Source organism: Heterocephalus glaber, unplaced genomic scaffold (genome assembly GCF_053883595.1).
Source record: "Heterocephalus glaber isolate CG9 unplaced genomic scaffold, H.glaber_assembly_v1.0 deba00000122, whole genome shotgun sequence".
NCBI classification, from domain to species: Eukaryota; Metazoa; Chordata; class Mammalia; order Rodentia; family Bathyergidae; genus Heterocephalus; species Heterocephalus glaber.
In genome coordinates, this window is record NW_028258138.1 from 9,701,793 (window position 1) to 9,720,363 (window position 18,571).

General features: G+C 44.8%; 1 protein-coding gene across 10 annotated transcripts in view; it reads right to left on the bottom strand.

The window, feature by feature from the left end:
- Positions 1-1,794: 1,794 nt before the first annotated feature.
- Itsn1 (intersectin 1) overlaps positions 1,795-18,571 on the bottom strand; it is a 207,855-nt gene continuing 191,078 nt past the window's right edge. For 3 of the 10 annotated variants that reach the window (XM_087208223.1, XM_087208235.1, XM_087208225.1), the window contains 7 exons: positions 15,067-15,234; positions 10,529-10,741; positions 9,609-9,730; positions 8,538-8,620; positions 8,152-8,235; positions 7,550-7,723; positions 1,797-6,304 (listed from right to left, as the gene is read on the bottom strand). In XM_087208223.1, coding sequence (XP_087064349.1) covers positions 6,156-6,304; positions 7,550-7,723; positions 8,152-8,235; positions 8,538-8,620; positions 9,609-9,730; positions 10,529-10,741; positions 15,067-15,234 — 993 coding nt within the window. In that variant the 3' untranslated portion in view covers positions 1,797-6,155. Of the gene's footprint in view, positions 6,305-7,549; positions 7,724-8,151; positions 8,236-8,537; positions 8,621-9,608; positions 9,731-10,528; positions 10,742-15,066; positions 15,235-18,571 lie in introns of all 10 variants that reach the window. The other 7 variants (XM_087208250.1, XM_087208242.1, XM_087208253.1 and 4 more) reach the window with 5 other exon arrangements.

Below are 18,571 nucleotides of genomic sequence, written 5' to 3' on the forward strand. Positions count from 1 at the left end.
AAGAAAACAAGCATCCCTTCCACTCCATAAAAGGGAACCTTGGACACAGGCAATATCAGGACCAAAATACTGGTTTTCAGGAAATATCAGAAGAATGCTGGACTTTTCTCAAGGCTGCCCAAATAAGCCCACTTCTGACCCCAGTTTTTCTCGATGGGCTTTGATACTAAAATACACTCATTGGAGGATAGAATATTTCTGGTAAATAAAATAGAACAGAATCCTATTAAAACAACTCACAGGGCCAGGAATGTAGCTCAGCGGCGCAGCATCTGCCTGGCAAGTGCAAGTCCCTGAGTTCGATTCCCTGAACAAAAGAACAAACAAAAAAAAACCAACTCACAAAACACAATGACATACAGTAAGGGCAGATTTACCCTGAAATATGAGAACATACATAGTGTAGGCAAAATTAGTACACGAGCATTATTTGGTTCCCCAAGGCTAAGGTTAGAGAGTTCCTTTTATTTTTAGTACCAGGATGGAACTCAGGACCTTACGCTTGCGAGGCAGGTGCGGTGCCACTGAGCTAAATCCCCGGCCCTGAGAGTTACTTTTAATAGAGGAGCTGATTGTGTCTGCATGGAACTGGGGGTAGCTATTTGGAGGTGGATACAAATTTTTATCTAAGTGACTTTAAAAATGAGACTCACAATGAAGCTTGAAACCCATAAAGGGAGGCCCCTCCTGCTGTTCCCTGGTACCTGGATGGTGATCTAGACCAAGATACGGAGTCGCAGAAGGAACAATGCACTGTCGGCGTTACTGACCCTGTTACCACGAGATGCCAGTCCAGACATAAGACTGCCTGGTGTGTCGGCACCTAGGTTTTCATGCTCCCAAGTCAGAGAGCTGTTAGCTTGTGTTCACCTTCCATGGGAGCTATATTTTCCCTGCTTATCAGGAATGGATTCTTTTCTGGCTCCTACAGATATAGTTATTCACCTTCATTGAGCCTGAATACCCACAAACATAGAGATCTGATACAAAGCAAGGAGAGGACACAGGTTCTAGGGCTTTCCTTTTCTCCAGCCCAAATAAATGACTGCTGGAACTTTATTCATTAGGAGGAACTGGGGGTGGGGACTTTGTACTTCAACCAGCCATTTGCTTCCCTCACATCAGACCTAAGGACAAGAAATCTTCATTATTCCTTTGACTACCCCTCACTGGGCAACATTAAGACCATTTAAAATGGAGTCACGGTACCCAAAGGATCATGGGAACTAGTCTCTCCAGAAAGCTGCTGCTGGTTCCACGGTCTGCTGCACCAGGGGTACAAGCTATGGTGACACGGACAGCAGTGACCAGTCACGTGAACAGAGCTGGCTGGCACATGGGTGTGTCAGGGGCTGCAAATGGGCCTAGGGCTGTGATCTGTGGCCTCCCAGGCAGCTCTCCCCTGGCCCATCTTAAACCTTAAGACCAAGGAGGCTGAAGAGCCAGAGGGAGCTGTTCAACAGCAAGTTTTGGCTGCTTCTTTCCTTCTGCTCTTTTGCTCACTGCTTTATATTGCCTTGCAAGTGCAGTTTCAAGGACAGTTACAAGCCTGCCTTGTTCTAGAATGGGCCCAAGGCAGGTAGATTTCAGTGTAGTTGGAAAAAAAAAAAGGAAGAAGGAGAAGGAGGAGGAGGAGGAGGAGGAGGAGGAGGAAGAGGAGGAGGAGGGGGGGAGGAGGGGGGGGAGGGGGGAGGAGGAGGAGGAAGAGGAAGAGGAGGAGGAGGAGGAGGAGGAGGAGGAGGAGGAGGAGGAGGAGGAGGAGGAGGAGGAGGAGGAGAGAAGAAGAAGAAGAAGAAGAAGAAGAAGAAGAAGAAGAAGAAGAAGAAGAAGAAGAAGAAGAAGAAGGGGAAGAAGAAATGAAAAAGAAGAAAAAAGAAAGAAAGGAAGAAAGAAGAAAGAAAGGAGGGAGGGAGGAAAATAGCTTCCCAGAAAAGCCATCTTCATTGTGTTCTTGGAACCAACGAAACAGAAAGGTAGAGAAACACAAGAATTTGGTTTCACTGGGCCACTCCAAGGAAAAGAAGGAGAATGAACACCCAAATATATTTACAAAATACTGAGTGGCCCCAACAAAACACACAAGGCACTCCCAGGTGAGTCCTGGCAGCTGGCCCAGGCAGCCCTGGCACTAAGGGGAAGTCCCTGGTGGGCAGTGCAGCATCCCAGGGTGCAAAGAAGAGGTATTAGTTTTACCAAATAAATGCCCCTCCAGGTGGCTGGGCTCCCACTGTCTGAGGGCTTCAGTGCACCACAGATTCTGGGGCTACCTGTTATGCTGCTGCCAGTAGGAGCTAAACCTCTTATACATATAGGCACAACAAGAGCATCCAGCTCATTTGTTCTTAATCTCCTTGCTTTCTGGCATAAGATGCTCTATGCTTGTAAAGCAAATATATCTAGAACAAGCAAACCCACTGCTAATCTCACACAGTCTCAAGCCCGAAACGATCCCTTTGTGTCTCAAGGTGTCCTTGTCAAAGTGCTGGTGGTCGGCCCTAAAGCACATCTCATCCCTACAAGAGAAGGCAGAATAAAGAAATCAATCCAAATTGAATCATATTGCTCTTTCTATCTCTAGTGGAAATTCTTAAAAGTGTTATGCAAAAACTGTCTTCCTATGAATCAAAAAGGCCCAACCAAGTAGGGACTGGCAAGCTGGAGTAGAGATAGATGTTTTCTCCTCACACAAGGTATTCACCAACTCTAAAAGCCAATGTAAGACTTTCACCTTTCACACAAAACCAGAGGTACCTTGTCTATTTCTCCCTGGATAGCCAGCCCTGTCAGATTCTAGAACATTCTCACTCTGTATGGTCATTGGCTTTATGCTCCCCCCAACCAACTCCTGGAGAGACGGCTGGGCAGACCTGCTATCATCCTGCAACTGATAATCTTACCTGCAATTTTCCTTCAGCTTCCCCTGGACCCCTGAGACATACCCTTGAGGACCCTTGCTGGTACCAGTTCACCAAGATAAGACATACTGCAAATACTCAATTTACCCATTATCTGATGGGATTTTTTTTCCAATTAAGTTCGAGTCAACTCTCCCAGATAAAATAAAGTACTTTCACATAGTACCCAGGTCATGCTTTTGTTCAAAAAGCAGAGAAGAAAAAGAATACTCCCTCATCCATACAACGTTCTTTAGAAGCAGTTTTCTCCTCTGCTAGCAGAGGACAGAAATGTAATCCAAGCAGTCACACAAGGAACCCTCACCCCGGTTTCTTGAACATTTCCAGTGACCCTAGTCTACAAAGGTCCCTCTTGGTAGTTAGGCTAGGCCTGGGTCTCAGTGAGCCACATAAGTCTTTGGGCTCTCATGATCACAGACCTGGCTCATGGAGCCGATGTTATCGATCTATCTACCTGCTAGGAGAGGAAATATCCGCCACAGAAGCCTTGCTGCAGAGGGCCTTGGATATGGACTGTCCCTGCAGGACAGCTGGTCTAATGAAGGCCCAGCCCAAGGGCTCCTGTCCGCTAGGATAATTCTCGGGGATGACTGAGGATCAGAGCCTCGCCACCAGGAATGCCCCTTCTTGGGTGAGAGGAGCTCAGAGTGAGCAGGAGAAACTAGCAGTATGACTGAGAAGAAGGACATTTGCAAGTGTCTAAAAGGCTGGGCTCAGGACCCCAAGAGGCATAGCCTGGAGCAACCCTGTATTTGGAAAGCAAAGAGCTAGAAGTCGGACTTCTTATTGGCAAGGGCATTTCATCTGTATTCAATGTAGCCCATAAGGTTGAAATGGTAGAGGTGAAGGAATAGAGGGCCAAGGGTCTGAGACTTCACCCACCGTCCATGCTTCTCTCTCCCCAGCACATCTCATCAACTGGGTGTGAGGGCCAGCCCAACTCATCTATAAGCATGAGATCAGTCATGTCACAGAGTACCCCAGTAAATGCAAGGACACTAATCCAGAACTTGCTACTCTGAGGAGCATCTCAAGGATGCTCAGAAGACTCATCAGGGGGAAACAACTCACACATTGCATTTCATGCTACATTAATTCCAGTAACAGGACCCTATGAGTAAGTGACCTGAAACCTACAAGTTATAAGATGTTTGTCCTATAACCACACCCTCCCTTATAGGAACAGCGATGTCCAACACAAACACGAAAATAAAGTCAGTAAAGGAAGAAAATGGAGAACAGCAAGAAAGAGACTGTGATGGTTACCCAGCACTACCCCACTTACACATTTAATACTTTTTTTCCTACTAGGGTAACATGTCCTTCATAAATACACTGAGCAAACTATCGGTTATAGAAACAGGAAAGCAGGAGTTACATGTCTATTTATAGATTTAATTTAAAAGTTTCTTAACAACATCAAAAATATAAACTTAAAGTATTTTAACCATGTTTTCTGCTGGGAAGTGGTAAACAAATGCATGCCTGAAGTTGAACTCGGTCCTTAACAAGTTCAGTTGAAAGTTTCTAACTAAAGAGATTATCTGCTTGTTTCAAAAAATACTTATGTCTGTTGTTCTTGATACAAAATTCTACACTATCTTCAATAAATAAATAATAAAGTGTTTCTTAAAAGTATGAAATGTAAACTTTGTTGACCTTTTCCAACACACACTTTTTAAAAATTGCTTGAAACATGACAGGGCTCTTGTGGGAAGTTGTAATGCTACACATTGGTTCCCAGAGACATAGGTACTCTGCCACTGTGCTGGCACTATCTTAGAAAACACTTCTTAATTCAATCTAGGCACCTACACTTGAAGAGAACACTGTCTAACACAGGAAAGCTAGACTCCTGTACCAAGAGAACATGCAAGGAACATTTCACAACCTCTACTAACTGGAATTATGAGAACATTAACACGCAAACAAAATACGGCCCACACTTTTCATTAGTAGATCAAGTTATTATCTGATTAACCAGTCTGTCTCCTGGCATTTAAGGGAAAAACTGAAGCATTCAAGCCAAACAGCTTGGTACATGGTCATCCACTCCTGATTCTGGCAATAAGCACATGTATTTCTGTTACTGAGAGGTTGGTCTGTACCTGGTGAATTGTAGCAGTCTTAAATCTTTCTCCCCAGTTTTAGGGCTTGCATGCTCCTAGGGTCTCTCCCCACCCCATAATATATTTCCTTCACATATTTCCACCCTACTTCCAGCTTATCAGTTTTCCTTTTCAAACTTTAGGGATCCAAGACACCACTTTTTTGGGAACCTAGCAAAGCCAGCCTAGGTGTGGCTCAACCCCAACTTCTGAAATTTCCCAGAGCAGTTGGGATCCAGTGCATTTGAACACAAAATGGACTCAGAGCTAGTCACCTGCACATCACAGGGTCTCCAAGCCAAAAGAACATTTTCAACAATGGCTGGAAACCAGGACGCAATGACGTAATAAAGCTGCCTTCCCAGTGAACTGCAGTGATCTGATCCAACAGAGCATAACTTTGTAGATAATGAGCTTCCATGACCATCTTCAAAGCACGCTGGGAATCAGAAAGGACTCATCCAACAGCACCCTGTGTGTTTTCATTGACATATATTAATACAAAGCCTAGAGGGGAATGAAACGGCTATAACAGCTCACATGCTGGAACCTTCCAGGGCCCAGTTCTTCAAGAGCTAAACCGGTGCCTGATTAGGAGACCATCACCCCACACCATCAGATCCTGGGCAGCGTTTCCCTGTGAGGGAATGAGATTTCAAAGCAACAAATCCAACACAATTTTTTCTAAATATACCAACGGCACTATAGGTCAAGAAGTCTACTAAGGGACTGGCAGAGGTGAGAAATAGAAAGGTTACATGAGTTCTCCACAGACAGACATTGCATTTATAAATCTTTTTCACAGTAACCAGACCCACACCTCAAGCCCAATGATGAGCCAGGCTCCCAAGTGAACCCAGAAGAGAGTTATGGGATTTCAGACACCCTAGAAGCCATGACAAGACCTACAGGGAGGACAAAGGAAAACAGTTTTGTTTCATAAAATGGGAGGTTGTTTGAGGGGGAAGGATGGTCAAGAATTATTCCTAGAAGATTTGAGGGGCCTGTCTTTGCTGTCCCATTGCTCTGAGGCTCAACACCAAGTGGCAGTTTCTTTTAAAAGGAACCCAATTTCCAGAAAGCACATAGAGCCTCAGGCTGGAAATCCACTGAGCGCATCCCGGGCCACTTCCTAGGGTTCATCAAACAACTGCAGGTCCAGGCGGACAACAATCTCTCCCGTGGGGACCTCATGGAGCAGGAGACACTTGGTAACTGGCCCTTTGGGGCCCTGGTCTTTCTTGATGTCAGCCACACGGATTTCTGTCCGACCCAAAAAATCTGAAAGGAGAACAAACAGACCCTGCTCAGAAGGAACCCCATATCCGTCATATTGGGAATTTTTTTTTTTTGTACCAGGGATTGAACTCAGGACTTTATGCTTGCAAGGCAGGCACGGTGCCACTGAGCTAAATCCCCGACCAATATTGGGAATTTCTACTGAACTATTACACTCTCCCATCTCTGATCTCCGATGTAAGACTGACCCACACTAGGATCTCCAACTTGTTCTCTAGTGGAGTTGTCAAGGTGTTGTGATATTTCATTATTTTAAAAGAGAGAGAAAAAGACTATTTTGAATGTTTCCAACACAAAGAAATGATAAATATCTGAGATGATGGATATGCCAATTACTTGATCTCATCATTCCATGTTGTATACTTGCATCGAAATGTCCCATATTACCCCCTAACTAGGTATAATTACTATGTGTCCATTTAAAAATATATTAATAAAAATTTTAAGGAAACAATCTCACTCCGAGCCTTCACTTGTGAGAATAGAAGTTGATAATAAAACATAGCGGTTAAAAGCCCTGACCATGCGAGCCATGCTCTGCCTTTTAACCAGCCACGAGACTATCTTTGGGCAAACCAATTGCACATAACTCACATGAGACAATTCATATAAAAAGTACTAAAAGATCCCCGGTACCAAAAAAGAAAAAAGTACTAAAAGATAAAAGCTCACACGGAGCCATTTAAGCCTTGCACAGATAATACTGACATTAGGCCCTAACTTTCTGATTTGTGTTGAATTGAAGAGGATAGTTTCTTGGATTTATTGGCTAGTGAGCTTCCTTTTCCAGCCTTGAAGCAGAAAGGGAGTGCTGGCCAAAGGAGTGATGCACGTAACACAATTCTATCTCTTTGCCTAACCAGAAATATCACCCAAAGGACACCATTTGGTTCTTTTGCACCTGTCACGGGCTAACAATCCAGCTGCATTGGCTAGTTTATCCCATGGCTTGCACTAAGGATTAAAGGACTACACAGAGGCTCCTGGCCATAGACCTCTTTGCAGCCACCTGCTTTGAGAAACATGTGACTGTGGTCTTTGTCCAAGGTAGCTGGAGCAATTTGCTTTATCCACCTCCTCTCAGATGCCTCCAGCATCACCTGCCCTTGGGCCAACTTGGTCTCTCCAGGGGGAAGTCTAGGCCCAAGCTGTCAGGTAGGAAACATGTGCCTACACAAGAGGAGTGAAGGGAGAGGGCAGGCACCATGCGGGCCGTGGTCTGCTCACCGTCTGGTGAGAACTGGTCCCTCTCGAACACGGTGATACAGAGAACCTCCTGCTCCAGGTCCCTGATGAAGAACTGGCAGTTGGAATTCCACTTGGGGTTGAGAGTGTCCTGGATTGTCTTGGTGATGTGGCACTGGGATCCCATGGTCACCTCGCAGTATGGGTTGCTCTTTCCTGGAGTGAACAAAAGCCAGTGCCAGGTGGGAAATGCACCTCATTTTGATCCCCTGCCACTGTGATGCTTAATAAGTGGAAAACCTGGGGAAGAACTCCCACAATTCAGCATCACACTTAAATGGAGAGCAAATGATTAGGTTAGGGGCCTTTAAACTCGGCCCTTCACTTCTCCCCACATTAGCGTAAGGTACATCACACCTATTGTGAACGAAGCTGTTCTCCTTGAAAGGCGGGACAACAGAAAAGATAAACAGCAACCAAAAAACCCAAACCGTTAGCCTCTCAACAAGCACTAGAAAAACCCATTCCAAAAGGAAGTTTAGGATCAGAAATAGCACACTTGATTTAAAGTTGCCTGAGGGTGTGGATGATGCAGAAAAGACTTCCAGTGCCAACGGATACAAGGGGGTTTCTTTGGTTCTTACCATGGGACCGACAGGGCTTCAACTCAATGCCTTCAACAACGTTCACCATCAGCCTTCCAATACCTGTTGCCCTTTGGGAACGGACTGTGAGGGCGGGGAACATAACACAAAATGTTTCATCTTAACACATGATGCCTTTCCCATCCCGGTGTGCTTCACAGTCTGTCTTACCCACCTGCCCCTCTCAAAAGCAATTCTCCCCTCTTCTCCCTAACTTTTGCTCCCTAGCTCCTCTCTCCCTCCCGATCCTGCATGGATGACCCTATGCCCACTTCCATCCCATCTCATGCCCTCTGTACTTGCAGGTGCAAAGGATTCTGGGCCCAACCAAATGCCTCTCCCAGCTCTGCGGGAACCACAGGCCCTGCTGCCCCGTGGTACGTTACCAAGGTACGCTTTCTCCCGCTTCTTTTTCTCAGTCTCTATGTAGAGCTCAGAAGCAGCTTTGATTTTCTGCACCCAGGCAGTCCTTGGATGGGAAAAGACAGAATGTTGCCAAACAGAACTCAGGAGAAAAAACTTCAGGCCTGTTCAAATTCTGTTTCCAGAACTCTGTTTCCATTGCTTGTTTTGATTTTAATGACAAAGACTAGGGAATTTGACTTTATATCACATGATGCTAACAGTTATCCCTACTGTTACTCAAAAAGACAAGAGCGGTATTTTTACAGATGTCCTCAAGATCTGCATCTCTGTCCTCATGGAAGAAAATCTATGACAGATGCACTCCTGGAGGAGGCGACAGCTCATCGCTCCTCTTCTTCCCGTGGTGCAAAGCATCCCCTATTTACCCAACCCAATAAGGTAAGACAGAAGGATCTGTTCTGCAAAATCGCCCCAGGGAAGGAAAAGAATGCCCCAGATTGGTGACTACTTCACACAAAGCAGCAAAGGACGCTGCAGGAAGCAATTTGGCACGGTGGTTTCTTCTTTTTCCCAGAGCCACATGCACAGTAACTTTGGCCAATTTTCTTGCTTGGCACACAGACTCTTAGGAATGTTGTTGGCCTCCTATCAAGCTCACCCTTCAGAAAATGATCTATTTCATTTGGCTCCAAGGCAGAGTCTTGAAGACGGAATGAAGCCAAAGACTCGCACACCAAGGATGCAGAGGGCCTGTCCCATGGACCTGGGGGAGGAGGGTTCAGGTGCGGGTGTGGGTGGTCCTATTAATACCCACAACCCTTTCCTATAGGTTTCTGTCACCCGGGCAAGCCTGAGATGCTCCACTTGTTTCAAAGAATGCTGAAAATTTCTTTTACAAAAAAAAAAAAAATGCTCAAGCAAAATTAGTTTTCAATCTAGTTTATTTTGAAAAAAATTCATGTCATGTGTCCCTAGCAAAAAGTATTATGCTCTCCCCAGGCCTGAGCAGAGGGTACAGCTCTGCAGCTGGGGGGCACTGGGACCTGCTGACACTTGGCCAGCACCCAGTGCTGGGGAGGTATCCGGCTTACCGTTCATTGATACTTTCTGCTCGGAGGGTGTAGACTCTGTCGATGTGGGAAATGTGGAAGATCGGTTCATCTCCGGAGGGGTCAGTGGGTAATTTTACCAGAACTTCATTTAGGAAAATAGGCTGGAAAGTAATAATGCACACACATTACCAACCGATGCTGGGTGTGGGCATGCTCACATGAACGAGCATGTTCTAGCAAATGTGTGCCATTGCTGGTGCATGTATTTCCATGTGTCTGTTTGAGTGCATGTTCCAGTAACCTAGATAAAGGATGTATGTGTGCGTTTATGGATATGAGCCAGACTACACGTTTCTGTGTTTTCTAGTAAACTATACCAGAATAAGGATGTTATATTAATTTTGATTTTCATATATTACAAATGATAAATGTGTACTTCCCCCTCTGTTTTGCAGGTATTTTTTAAATCTTTCAAAATAAGGTCTATTTTTCCTATTGTCTACCCTAAACAGCAAATGCCCTCCCTCAACTTCACATCCAAGTGATTCCCTCTAAAGGTTTTCTTCTGAAGTTTCTAGTAACAGTCCACATAAGTACATCACTCCTTTCCTCCCAATAAAGCCAACTGCTCTCCTGAGAAGTCTCTAGTTAAAAATACCTCCACACAGACACATTTAGAAAAACAACACTCCACAACACAGAGACATGCTGCACATCTCTGTGCAGAGCAGGTAGTCAGCCCCAAGACATTCTCCACACATTGATTGGGTTTTACTGACAAAGGGGAGGACGCAGATCCTTCAAACTGCATGGGAAAGTTTGGTGGGGGATTTAGGATGGAAGGTGGCAGAGGGCTCTTGGGAAGATATTTCCTATCTCTACTCGAAAATTCTGATTCCTTTTGCGCCCTCCTCCCTCCCCAGACCCACCAAGTCATTGCAGTCTGGAGCAGAGCTTACCGTTTTGTACATTTTATACTGCAGGTTGGATTTGGGGCTGAAGACTTTGTCAGTGCCAGAAGACCCCAAGGGCTTTGTGATTTGAGTCAGCAGGAGGAAGTCGTTGAAAAGAAAACCATACAGCTCCTTGTTGCTCTTGGCCTTGTAGAGCTTCCCACTGTGTAGAAACTTTCGGGGTCCCAAGCAGTTGGTCACTGAGTTGAACACCAGTTGCTGAAAAAGGAAACAAAACCCAAAGAAGAAACCATGAAGGAAGATCGTATTTATTGGTTTTGTTTTTGGAGCATGGGCTCCACCAGAATCTGAGACCAGGCGGCAGCAGCAGACCTGTGTCTTAGGCACAAAGCAAGGGCAGGTTTGAGGCTTCTGGGGCCATGAAGTCCAAGTCAAAGGCGTGGTTCTGGAGATTCGAAGGGTGGAGATGAGTCTCACTTGTAATTTCCAAAGCCATTTCCTACGGGCTTGCATGAGTCTTAGGGTGTGACAGGTGAGTTTCTCCCTTTCATTTACTGGGGGAATGGGGCAGCAGGAAGAAAGATGCCCTGCCAGCTCCCACCGCAATGTCCACCTGCTGGGTATGGGGCGCTGGGCTGGGGATGAACCCGCTCCAATGAGAAGGCCCTGCATGGCCTTCTGGAGAGCAGCCCTGTCTCTCTCTGTACACCTCCACTGGCCAAATGCTGTCTTCCCAGAGTCCAGCCCCCTCACAGCAGTGCCCAGTGACACCTCAAAGCCAAACACAACACTCCTGTACATGTTAAATCTCACCCACCTCACTCATTCTGAAACTATGAAGGGGACAGTTCTCTCGCTGCCACTTACCAATCCTTAGGGACAGCTGTGAGTGTTGAGAGATGGCTTTAACAGCTCCCGGGGTCCATCATCTACCTCAGACCCCAGGTGCTGAATGGACAAAGGACCTCCTTTTCGGACAGCAGGGGAGAACCAAGGAAGGCAAGGCCAAAACTGTGCACCAGGCAGTGACTCAGGCAGAGGCTCTGCTCAGACCTAGGAAAATAGCGTTTGGGCCAGCAGGTGTGTACAGAGAGAGGCATCGCTGCTCTCTGGAAGTGTGAAGGAGCCTCATATTCTCCAATTGCCCATACATCTGCCCACAGCCCACATCTGCCCCAGGGGATGCTCCACCCAGCAGCTTCAAGGCCAAGTTTCTCTCCAGAGAGACGAGCCCTACAGATCTCTCTAAGGAGAGTGTTTGTGAAAGGGTGATGGTGCTTATAACACATGTCCCCACAAGATGCTAGTGGTCACCTGTCCAGCTCCAGCGTGGGAGAAAGGTTAGGTGGCGATTCTGGCCAGAAACCAACAGGTGACAAAGAAAGTGATCACTCTGCTCTATTCTCAGGTCCATGGAGGAAGGATGGCCTCTAACCTCCCTCTGAGGCTCTGGAGAACCCCAAAGCCTCAAGGTGGTACCCTAATAGGAGCCTTCAAAGAGTATTCTTCACGCCATGCACTCTTAACAGGATCCTGCCCAGCAACCTAGCCCTTCTCACTTTCTAAGAGAGAGCTCAAGCCACTTGGAGACAATGAGTCCAGAAAAGGCAAATGTCACTAAAGCCAATGTCACCAGGAGGATGTTATTCATTCATACCCAGTTTGAGGCCCCCAGCTGGCCAGGGTAGCACTGACTATACATGAACTGGGAATGGTCTTTACATTCCCTATCTTCAGGTGAGGATGCAGGACACCACATTTATGTGAAGCTCAATCATGGGTCTGTGTCCAGCTCTGGGCCACATGCAATCCACACTGTGGTCAAGAGACAGAAAACCGAAGCCACCATGTTCCCTTGCCATTCCTGTGAATCCCACAAAGACAAAAGAAAGCTGGGGTACTAGAGCTAGGAAAGACCAGTCAATAAAGATTAACTATCTGGTTTCAAAGAAAGTATAGAAGCTTCAAAAATCAAATGACAAGAACTTATTTTACTCCTGACCTCTTAGGGTGAAGGGCCAGGCCACTGACCCCTCTGATTGAAGCAGTCAGACTCAGGGGTTCCTTTTCTGAAGTTCGTGATGCCCGTCGGCGCACCTGCCTGGCAGATGCAGGAGCTGTGCTGGTCTGCTATCTTCAGGGCCAACACAACGCTGCTATGCAGGGTACACAGGTCTTGCTATGCCCCCACTGGCCCTAAATCCTATGGCCTGTCACCTCTATGTTCCCACCAGTGACCTTTTAGGATGTGTCTCCTCTTCTACGCCCAGCCTGGGATTCCTCACTAGAGAGAGGGAGGGAGGGAGATCACTACCCTTCCACATCTAGGCACATGTCACCCTCTCCAGTGCCTCCCCAAATGCCCCACACAACTGTCCCTTCCTGTTCATCATGCACTTGTCATCTGGTTCCACCTTGTCATTCCTCACATTTGGGGAAAATTGGTTTAATGCACAGTTTCCTCCAGGACCAGAGCTCTTTGAGTGTAAGATCACATCTTACTTGTTTTTATGTCCTTGGGTTTTAGTACTGACTCATAGTGGATGGGTGGACACTCACTAAATGCTTACTGGATGAATATGTGAATAAGTGACCCAATCAACCAAAAACTGTCCCTGGGTTCCAAAACGGGGAGCTCACAGCTGTCACCTGGGATTCCACAAGGCTGCTTCCACAGTTTTGCTTATCTGACACCTACCCAGAAGGCGGACAGGATGTGGGGCTGAGGCGAAGACCACTGGTGTGCTCAGGTAGTGTCTGCCTATGGTGCTCATGAGAGGGAAGATACCACAGAAAGAGTGGATTAGCAACCCACTTTCTCCCTGGGGAACTTAGTGAATGGTGTGCATAGGTGTGTGTGTGCATTTGTCTGTCTGTCTGTGCACACATGCACATATACAAGAGCCAGAGAGAAAAACGGGCCCAAAGGATGGGAGTAAAGGCAAAATTAACTGACAAAAAGAGACTTAAAGGCCAAAAAAGCTGCTTCCATTTCTGGAACTATGGTGGACTAGCTACTCACCAAAAAAAGCTAGAGAGAGAGAGAAAATAAAATACAGCCATCACTTTTTAAACTCAAGCTGACAAAAATATAAGCAAATTAAGAAATGTGCAGAAGCCAAAAACAGAATGAGAATGACATTCTTGAAAACTAATGAATCACCAAAACCAGCATTAGTCCTAAGAGTCTCAGTTGAAACTAATGACATTGAACTTCCATTTTAATGACTATACGGTTGCAGACAAATGTATTCAGGGCTGAGGTGAGGGGCCTATTAGGAGATCTCTACAAAAATCTAAACCCAAAGGATGAATTCACAAGTAAACTCAAGTTCAGAAGGGATGAGAAAAAAATTTTCTGTTTTTGACCTCAGTGTAGATAGAAGAAAATATCCCCCTGAGAAATTTTGACTACCAGGTAGTTTTCACACAAGCTTACAATTGCAATTCACACAATTATATGGTCTCCCATCCCCCTCTAAATAGAATTTAGGTAGCCAGGTATGATGGAGGACACCTATAATCCCAGCACTTGGGAGGCTGATGCAGGAGGATTGCCACAAGTTTGAGGCCAGCCTGGGCTACATAGGAAGTTCAGAGCCAGACTGAACTACATAGCAAGATCCTATCTTTATTAAAAAAAAAAATCTGGGGATTTAGCTCAGTGGCACTGCACCTGCCTCACAAGCAGAAGGACGTGAGTTCAATCCCCAGTACCAAAAACAAATGTATGTAAGGTGATCCTGGTAGCAATCCTCTTAGGAGAATGTAACTTCAGACAGCAAAGATGCCCACAAGTAAAGTTCCAAGGAACTCAGATTCACAGTCAAAAATCATAATACAAGGGCTACAGATGTAGCTCATTGGTAGAGCACTTGGTTAGCACAAAGCCCTGGGTTTGATATTTAGCAAAGAAAGAAAGAAAGAAAGAGAGAGAAAGAAAGAAAGAGAGAGAGACAGAGAGACAGAGAGAAAAAGGGAGAAAAAGAAATCACAATACACATAGAAAAATAATGCATGATTAGCAAGAGCTAGGAGAAATAACTAAGATGAACTATGTATACGTACTAGTTCCCTAAAATGAATGTAATTATTATGTATTGAAAGCATATACTAATAAAAAAGAAACAATAAAAATAATAAGACCTATACTTTTAGGTATTGGAATGATCAAATATGGAATATACGGGAATATTTAAAATGTGTTAAGAAATAAATGAGAAGCATGAGCATTTGAGCAAGGAACAAGATACAAGAAAGAACCCAGAAGCTTGGAGAAAATAAATAGAACTGCTGAGAATGGGAAATAATATGATCAAAATAAAAATTCAATGGATGGGGGCCGGGAATGTAGCTCAGTGGTGCCAAAGGTCCTGAGCTTGATCCCCGGTAGCAGAAACAAACAAACGAACAACAACAAAGAAAAACTCAGTGAATGGATTAACCAACAGATAAGAAGCTGCCAAAGAGAGAATTAGGAAGCTGGAGGCTGAAGAAGATGGTTCAAGCTTTTTCATGTCCCCTTTCAGGCTGGCTCCTGAGACCACCAGGGGCAGCCCAGGTCCCATCCTGTGAGCCGCTACCTCAGACAGGCCTTCACACTGCACGTGGGCTTGGATCCACTCCAGCCGGTCCGAGTTCTCCTTCTCGCGTACCCCCTCGTTCACCTGGGAACACAGCTCTTCTGCCTTTTCCAGTGCATGCTTCAAGTGACTGTGGTCAGGGTGGTTTTCAGGAGTGTTTTCCAGGATCTACACAGAAGAAAAAACAACCAACTTCCTTGTTGAGCCAATGTGTATAGAACTTGGGTCCGCTGTCCTTTGTTAAATGCTGCCCACCTGAGCAACCACACCTCTCAGCACCCACCAGGCAATGACACGGAGAGCGATGGCCAGTCCTGGTTCAGTGCATGAGTAGCCTTTCTTCATGGGCTCAGTGGGGGCTAAGCTTCCACCAGGAGGCAATGGATGATTCTGTCCTTGAGGCCTCCACCCAGCTCCACACCCGTGAACATCACCAGGGCAAGCAGTGTGACCTTTCCTGCAAAATGCTGGCCTCCCACGGTGAGCACCCTGCTTTGTCACTGACCAGCCATAATGTGAGTTGGTGACATAAAGGCTCTGGAAGTCAGTTTCCTCAAAGGGGATATGTAGAGAGCACCTCCTTTAGAATGTTGTTTGGGGGACTGAAGGGCCCAATACAAATGAAGCACTTTGCAAAACACCTGGCCCTTAGAACATGCTAAATAAGCGACAGCAATGACCATCAGACCCTCAAAGAATTTTGAGGCCCCTAAAAATAGTCACCACCCTTGGTTCCAGAACAAAGAAAGTCCCTAAGCCACCTGTGCAATATACCAGAATATTCAAGATGTACTTGACCAGTGCTTGTCCACATACACAAATAATTCAAAAGGACCTTACCCTGCATAACATGGCATACCTTGGCTTAAAGTCTTAAATAGGTGCTCAAATGGGGAACACATCCGATCACCACATTCTGGGTCCTGTGTGTCCACCAGTCAATTCCAAGCAACAACTTCAACCTCTGGACCAGCCTTGACTACACACTAGAATCTCTTTGAACAATTCTGAAGCTTCATCCTGACTGCATCAAAATCCTGGGGTGATTTCTGGAGCTGCCATCTTTCCAATGCTAGTGTGCAGCCACATCTGAGGGCCACTAGGCCAGACCAGGAGCCTGCAGAGCTGGCTGGTGTGAACTCATCTGTTCCACTGAGCTAAATCCCCAGCCCTTATTCCTAAATAAAAACAGGTTTGTTGATTCTTGTAATTGTAAAAGTAATGTCACCACGATGCACAAAATTTAGAAAACTTACAAAGTTATGCAGAACCTAAAATTCACCTGTGAGTTCTCTGTCAGAGAGAACTTCTGTCTACATATTAGTTAATGCACTGTACCTAAAGATTATAGGTAGAGACAGAGAGAGAGATTTTTTAAAAATAAAAATTGGGTCATACTACCATTACATGTACACCTTTATAGCACACCATTTCATATGGCTCTAGACAATCATTTTTAAGGATTCTATAGTATGTCATGGTAAGGATGAATCACAATACTTTTAAGTAGTTCTCCTCCTGTAAAACGTCATGTTGTTTCCAGTATTTCTCTGATTATTTCCTTAGACTAAATGTTTACAGGTGGAGTTGCTGGGTCAAAGAGAGATCTACACATTGCTATACAACAGGTTGTGGCCAGTTTCCTTCCACCAGCATCTTTGCTGCTGACCCTGGAGACCTACAATCTTTTCAGTCCATGCCAATCCGGCAAGCCAGAAACAAGGTGTTCTCCTATGCATTTCCTTTATTTATTACCAATAGGTTCGTAATTTCTATACATTTAGTACATAAGTATATCTAATGAACATATGTGTACTAAATGATAAAACTAACATTTATACATTCCTTAGTATAAGCCAGACAATTTATATATATTAATTCAGTTAATTCTTCCAACATTGTGCAGTAGGTACTGTTAGTGTCTCTATTTTACAGACAAGGAAATTGAGGCCCAGAGAGGTTGAAAAACTTGCCTAAGAGTACACTGAGGTGGTACCAAGATTTAAACCAGGCTGCCCGGCTCCAACAGAGTAGCTCTTTACCACTACTTTGCCCTACCACTCAGCAGCATCCAGCTGTGTATTTTACCTACTTTTCTACTGGACTATTTGAGTTTTTCAATTATATGAGTGCTTCACATATTGATATACAGATATCTGTATCTGTTTATATTTCAGTGCCTATTCATGTGCAGTAAAATTATCTTTCCATAGTTTATATCTGTCACTTGTCTTTGCTCAACATATTTTGTAACAGAAATTGTTAGGAAAAATGTTTATGCAAGTAATATATTAACACAGCTTTCTTATGAAAGAGTTAAATGTCACAGAAGTACACAGAACAAACGTGACAATTTCCTTCCCTATCCTACCCCAGAGGCCTTTTGACACAGTAGCCATATTTGTTCATGCTACTCTGCTCTATGAGATCTGCTCAGTGACAAAATTGACTAACAACACATTTCCTGGAATGTGTCCTGTTAAGCAGCACACGAATATATTTAATCACATATATATGTAATGTATATGATTGCATGTAAAGCTTTTCCCTCCTTTTGCAAAACGGAGCATACTGTAGGATTGCTCTATGAGTTCTGTTTGTTTTGTTTGCACACAACCACACTTTCTGAATACCTTTCCATGCTAATACATAGAACAGAAATCATCCTCTGGGTTTTTTTGTTGTTTTGTTTTGTTTTTTGGTACCAGGGATCAAACTCAGGACCTTGTGCTTGCCAGGCAAGTGCGGTGCCACTGAGCTGCATCCCCAGCCCTATCCTGTACTTTTAAAGACATTTTTAAAGTACAGATCCACCATAGTTTATTACCCTTTTGGAACATCTGGGTTGTTCTCCAGAATAAAAGTTTCCTTTTAGGTCCCTGTGACTCTAAGCCCTTTAAAGTTTTCGATGTCATGCTAAGAATTCCTCTACCTGTTATAAAAAGTATTTAGGGGCCGGGGATTTAGCTCAGTGGTTCCGGCGCCTTCCTCGAAAGCGCAAGGTCCCGAGTTCGATCTCCGGTACCAAAAAAAAAGAAAAAAGTATTTAGTCTTAGTATATGTGCTGCCAAAGCGAGCACAGAAGTATTTAGTCTTAGAGCTTTGTGGTTTTTCACATGTATCTTATGACCTGCCATCCTTTTCACTTTTCTTAGTTCAGCTAGCTTTCCTCCTAGGTGCCTTGGGGAGCAGCAATCGTCTTTTGGCAAATAATGATAGTTTGGCTTTTTCCTTTTTAATATGTATGCTTCTCCATTCTCTTCATGTTGTTTTTTCTCCTCATTGGTTAGATATATAACACCTATTTAAAATCTTCTTTCAAACTTCAATTTGCAACTAAACATTGGTGAAAGTAAAGAGAAGCAGTGAATTAAGTGGTAAGTGTGGGGTTGGAATCGAGGAAAAAGTAGACTGAAAGAAGCTTTCAAAATGAATTCACTCAGCCAGTGTGCGTGCAGCATATTTTATGCGTTGAGCTGGAGCTGGGCTGATGAGGTGGGTTACA